Here is a 6,000-nt window from a genome sequence, read left to right as displayed (position 1 = left end):
GGCCCTGCCAACCCCCACCAGTCTGTGATATCCTTATTAAGTATACCGCAGCAGACGTTAACATTTCCTGCTGCACCAGGACGGTACCTGAAGGCAGGCTACAGCCCACACTGATGCCTCTGCCTACCTGTGGCTCTTATGCAGCTCGATCACTTTATCCTCCAGCTCTTTAGTGTGATTCGGTGCAAAGCGAAATTCGCTGACGTAGTCACTGCCGTACTCGTCGGGGTCGTAGTCGCCGAGCTCCGACTGCACGGTGTAGGAGCCCAGCAGGGCCAGTGTAACGAATGAGCAGGGCAGCCGACCCGAGACAATGTCATCTCTCAGCTGCAAGCAGAGGTAGTACCTGCAAGGGAGCACCAAGGCGGCTCGGGAAGGGGTCCCCCACCGCTGCTCCCAGAGGAGCACTGCCCAAGCACCAGCAAGAGGCCTCGGTTCCTCTACTAAATTGCAGACAACTCCCAAGCCCAAAGTTTCCCGGGTGTTAACAAGGATAGCAATAATTTTAAAAAAAACAACAAAAACCAACCGAACAACCCTTGCCTAACTTACAGGCAGCAATGCCTAATTTATCTTTATAAAGCAGCAGAGAAATCTCCTAATAAAATAGGTTATTACTGTGGTTACTGACCTAGATGGAGAATTATTTATTAAACATATTATAAATCACTAAGATATATAGCTACCTGATCAATGTTTTCTTTAAGGAGAAAAAACAATCAAAACCTCCAAATACTATTCATTAAAGGGTAGCTGAACTCCAAGCCATTCAAAAAACGTAAGTTGTTTCTTCAGAAAACTGTCGAGCTTTTGCAAAAATACATTTAAACAGTAAATGCTGTTAAAACCACAGTGATAAGCAGTACAAGGGATCACCAGATAGAAGAAAACAGAAAAAAAAGTGAAGAGCATTGGCTTGGTGGTGAAGGCACAGAGTTCCCAGGGGAGATTTGAGGGAGAGAAGAGAAAAAGGCAATCCTTTCTTTTGGAAGCCCTCCGCTGAAGTGTGAGCTCTTGGCACGCTGTCCTTCTGCGCAGTGCCTAGCACAGGGGACCTCGGAGCCATGCCAAAGGCTTCATGCTGCCTTAAAAGCAACAAATGGTTTAACGAAGGTTAAAAATATCCAAAGGCTGCAAAATGTTGTAACAGGCTGGGGAACAGTTTGCGGGTGGCACAAAACTCGTCCTGGCTCAGAAGTTTTCCCACCTTAAACCAAGGAGGAAAGCAGGTGAGGTATTTTTTCCGGTTGTGGTTGCAATGTGAGTACAAAACGAGAGAGCAGAGGTGCAGACTGCAGAGCTAAGTGACTTGGGTAGCAGGGAGCAGCCATTCCTTACCACCGTATGCCCTCTACCATACACATGAATTGCTTACCACGTCAAACGACACACAAAATTTACACCCATGCTTATTCTCATCCCACTTCTTTTCTTTCATAGTTATGATTTCACTTACAATAATGACTTGTTACCACTGGCAAAAACAGGCATCGGGCGTCTTTGTGAAAATGAAAATCAACTCTCAGGAATAAGTATACCGGAAAAGCTGGGGTTTAGGGTTAAATTGCACAAAAGTCTTCTTAGCTCGGAGGACAGACACTGTTCACAGTGTCTTTTCTGCCAAAGCATTGCATATTTTTCCATAAGTTCGTAAGAAAAAAGCAGCCAAAGGGAATACAAAACATTCCTTTTCTTGAATAATTAAAGCGTAAACACTACTACAAACAGCTCTTAAGCCCCTTCTAGAAAGGTATTTAATGTTTTAAATACCTGGTAATATCTTCAGATAGCTGGGCAGGGTCTGGAGGGTAGAATTTCACATTAAATGCAAACTGCCAAGCACCACCTGGAAAAGAACACAGATTAACTGAAAGTACACCGTAAGTGCAAAGGGAGATGCTCATGCTGTTCGATTACCAGCAGACTTAAAACACCTCAGCCAAGCAATTCATAAGAACAGGACACAGCATCTTTCTCCCATACATCGCTCTGAAGATCCTTTTCCCTCCCACAATTACAATATTGGATCAGATTTCATAGCTCTTTTCTTACTTAGTAAGATTTCCACTGAGGCGAGGACCCTAAGGGAGCAGTAATTTATTACTAACACCTAAAATACCCCCTCAGCCCAAACGCAACGTTGACTGGAATTAACCATCTAAAAACACAGCCTATACAAGCTTTAAAAACCAGTAACCCACAACACAGCGGGGCTGGAAACACCACAAGCCAGAGTACGACTGGGGTGCAGAGCGGGGTGATGTGCCGAGGTCCGGTGGCCCAAGCCAGCTCACAGCACCCCCTCTCAGTGCTCAGCACCCCCCCCCCGGCCTCCAGCAGACAGAAAGGCCTGGGCAGCCAAAACGGCAAGGGCAAACACAGCGAGCACGACCGAAACCCAGTACGTAACACCAGGGAATTCTTATTTCGTTATTTCAGTAAGTGTAGGTGATCCATGGGATGGACACTGGCCTGCGTCACCACAGTTTGCGAAATGTTTTTTGGAATGTTAGCTTTAAAAGTTGTAAAGAAAGAACATCAAGATTGAAAAAAAAAAAGGAAGAGTTGAACATAATATGTAAATATAAAAGCTATTCTGAAAAAAGGACAGGTTACACTAGTGTATGTCTCGGATGCAAATAAAAAGCAGTAACAAAACTCCAAACCACAGTGTTCTTATAAACAAGGCAGTGTTTTTTCAGTACAAGACTTTTCACTGAGGCTTCTGCTGTGGGACATCCCTCTGACGTACTTCTGCCGCATAAATCACAGGATTTCTGTAGTCAAGAAACCAAAGCCAAAGTAACGACACTTCTGTTTTCTGAAACGCATCGATGTCAAAGTACAAATCCAGCTAGAAATAAATTGCTCGCTCTTGAAAAGTCCGTATTGGCTGTGTACTGAGGAAGTGCTCGCGAACACTGTGAGAAACAGGACTCCGTTTTTTTTTTTTGAATGATCTTTCATTCAGGGGCCCCTCTTAAGGGCACCCCCGCAGGAGCACGGGCTTTGGAGGTGGATCTGGTGCACTCTCCGCTAAGACAGCTTACATGCTGGACAGGTCTGCTTGCCTGGAAATACCGTTTGGTTGTCCTAAGGGTGCTTGGCAGTATTTATTTAGAGATGACAAGGCAGTTTCATCCCGTGCATAGCCTCATCCACTTTGGTCCTCCACGCACCTGAGAAAACAAGCTCTATGTGTGAGAAGGGTTTTGACATTTACCATTGGGACTGCAGCTCTGGGTGAGACTTTTGGGTTCCTTGATTTTGGGAACTTTTCCACTCTCTTGGGTCATAAAAGCTGACGGAAGGAAGATTTGGCTGGCTGTGAGGATGGGGCACGGTCCCACCAGGGAGCAGATCAGGTCCGAGGTGGGAGCAGAGCCTTTGGGTGACATCTGGCCCCATGACAGAGGGAAGGGGCAATGGCCCAAAAATCTATTCCTCTGACACTCACAAAATAAATCAAACCGATGATACAGCCTATCATATAGCATGGATGGTTAAGATACCAGCGTAAGAGGCCTTCACCCCTCACTTATGGGGGTTTAAATAAAACCTAACTCTGCGTAAGTTAGTGGGTTATAACTAATGGGGTGCGAACCAGGGGCCGCACGCGTGGCGACAGCCTCATTTCTCAACCACTGCAACGAAACCCCTGTGGTCTGCAGTGGAATCATGGATAGCCCAGTGCTGAACAACTCCACCAGCATGTAGCATTTAGTGTTTTGGAAAGTGTCATGGGTAACAGCCCTACTTTTCCACCGCTGTCCTCTTCCAAGCTTCTGGGGTGAATTGTACAGAGCAAGCAAATTATTGCTGTCATCTTCTGCAAACACATCTGTCCCCTGCGCAGTCGAGGACGAGACTCTTCTGCCCTGGTTAATCCCTCGCTGTCACAACCTTTCATTGTCTACCTCACGGCTCGGGCACATATTAGGTGCATTTCAAATCAGTGGTGTGGAGCTGAGCTGCTTTACTTTCATTCACCATCAGCGTAACCTGACTCATCGAGGTCTACAGCACTTTCCAGATCTATCGTCTCAAGAGATTAAAAAAAGGCAGATTTTCATTACTTTTTATTGCAAGTAATACTGGTGGAAAGGTGTGGTTGCTCATGGTAAATGGGGAAATTTCCCAGTCAGTGTAAATTAACCCCTTGAATCTTGGAGAGGGAAGGGATGCATTTGCAGGGCCTGACCAAACGTGAACTACCAGATGTGTTTGCTTGTGAAAGCACAAGTGCTAGAAGAGATCATTTACAAAACGTGCAAAGAAAAAAAAAACTACTGAGGCTTTCCTGCCCAGAGAAGTGACACACAGAAACATTTCAGCAATTTTAAAAAGTGAGGGGGTGGGGGGGGAAGGCAGGTCAAATTTTGAGCCTGGCAGTCTTGACAAGGTTTTCCTTTAAGAGGCTTTTGAATTTCTAATGTAGCAGACGGCTAAATTTAACAACTGAGCTTTTTAAAATATTCATGTGAAGCAGAAAATTGACTGGTTCTCTGTGAATTGAATAGTCATTTTAGGAGCAAAGGTCAAGCTTTTGAAATGCAAGAAGGAAAGATACTTTAGATAGAGTGCTATTGTTGCATCAGTGAAGTATTTCAGCGTGGGGCATGAGCAGTGAACCTGGATATGATATAAATTTCAGTAATGCAAAGAAATAATTTTTCTATGTGGCCTAGTCCCTAAGGTTATGTTGCTTAATGTCAAACTTCAGCTTTTTGCATGTCTGCAAATGTCAAGTTGTTTTCAGCAATGCAAGTTCATGTACTACGAGCCTCAGTAACCGCCTGCACTCAGTATGGGGTAAAAAACCGAAAAGATGCAGGTAATTCCTTTGCCAGAGACTTGGGACAGGATGCCAAAGAAGATTGTGAAATCGGCTTTGCTGTCCCACGGTGAGCGTGCTCTCCTCGGGGAAGGCATCGACCCTGGCCCTGTCCCACCCATCCCCTCGCCCCGTGGGCAGCGGGGCTGGGGCAAGGGGGCTGCCGAGCCCCCGGTGTTGGGGCACCCCGGTGGGACCGGCCCTTCGAGCCAAGAGCGGCGAGGTACCCCAGCCTTTTAGGAACAAGCCCAGAGGATGAGAGGGGCTGGGCAGTCCGGTGCCCAGCAGCTGGGGAGCCCCCCTGCCTCTCGCATCCCTGCTCGGTGCCTTCCCAAATGATGACGGCAGTTCAGAGCAAGAGAATTTTTTTGTGCAGATTTTTGGGGTCCACATACACCAGAAGGAAAGTTTTCCAGGCCCCCGAAAATAAACACACAGATGATAACAAACTTACTTCGGATCTGTTTCTTGATTTCCTTGGCAGGGTCCAACCAATTCTGCGAAGAAAATGTTTCCTTTTTTCAATTTGAATTAAAAAACACAATAAACATTATTTTTAAAACAGCGCTATGAGTCAAAGCTAGAACACGCGAAGGTCTGCCACCCCTTTCTCCTTGGAGCAGCAGTAGGCCGGGATAACACTAACTTTCAACATGTGGCCCTAGGTAGAAGTTAGGATTTTTATTAACCTTCCCATGTATTGAGGGACTGAATGGTTGGAAATAAAAAATAAAAAAACCCCAGAAATTAGCGAAGTAAATCCACAGAAATACTTTTCCAGAGAATCTGCTGGGAAAATTAAATTCCTACAAGCTTGTTAAGAAGGTTTTTTTGTTTGTTTGGTTGGTTGGTTGGTTTTCTCTAATCCTGGAAGGGCTGGAAAGCCTTACTAGAGGACGAGCAATCGCGGCGTAGGGCACTGCCCCATTCACAACCCGGTGTGGGCACGAGGGGCTCCCTGGGGACAGAGGGAGCGCAGAGGGAAACCAGGGCCAGAACCACAGCACCGGGGCTGCCCCCATCCACGCCACGCAGAGCCTGGTGACTACGTAAGACAAAAAACCTGCCGAGGAGGTGAGGAATTATCACAGCCATGTGTTACTACTCCATGGATGTCAAGGGGCAGATGAAATTCCTCTGGAGGAGGCATGCAGCAGCTTGGGGGT

The 6,000-nt window shown here is 46.3% G+C and overlaps 1 protein-coding gene across 1 annotated transcript in view; it reads right to left on the bottom strand.

Moving 5' to 3' along the window:
* Nucleotides 1-127: 127 nt before the first annotated feature.
* Nucleotides 128-6,000, bottom strand: part of LOC104166548 (band 4.1-like protein 3) — a gene marked incomplete at its 3' end in the record, with an annotated part of 29,071 nt that continues 23,198 nt past the window's right edge. Inside the window, exons 4-6 of the mRNA XM_009706512.1 lie at nt 5,289-5,331; nt 1,771-1,846; nt 128-346 (exon numbers count right to left, since the gene is read on the bottom strand). Of these exons, the coding sequence (XP_009704814.1) occupies nt 128-346; nt 1,771-1,846; nt 5,289-5,331 (338 nt within the window). The remainder of the gene's footprint in view (nt 347-1,770; nt 1,847-5,288; nt 5,332-6,000) is intronic.

Source organism: Cariama cristata, unplaced genomic scaffold (genome assembly GCF_000690535.1).
Source record: "Cariama cristata isolate BGI_N322 unplaced genomic scaffold, ASM69053v1 scaffold9448, whole genome shotgun sequence".
NCBI classification, from domain to species: Eukaryota; Metazoa; Chordata; class Aves; order Cariamiformes; family Cariamidae; genus Cariama; species Cariama cristata.
This window is presented reverse-complemented; position numbering and strand designations above follow the sequence as displayed.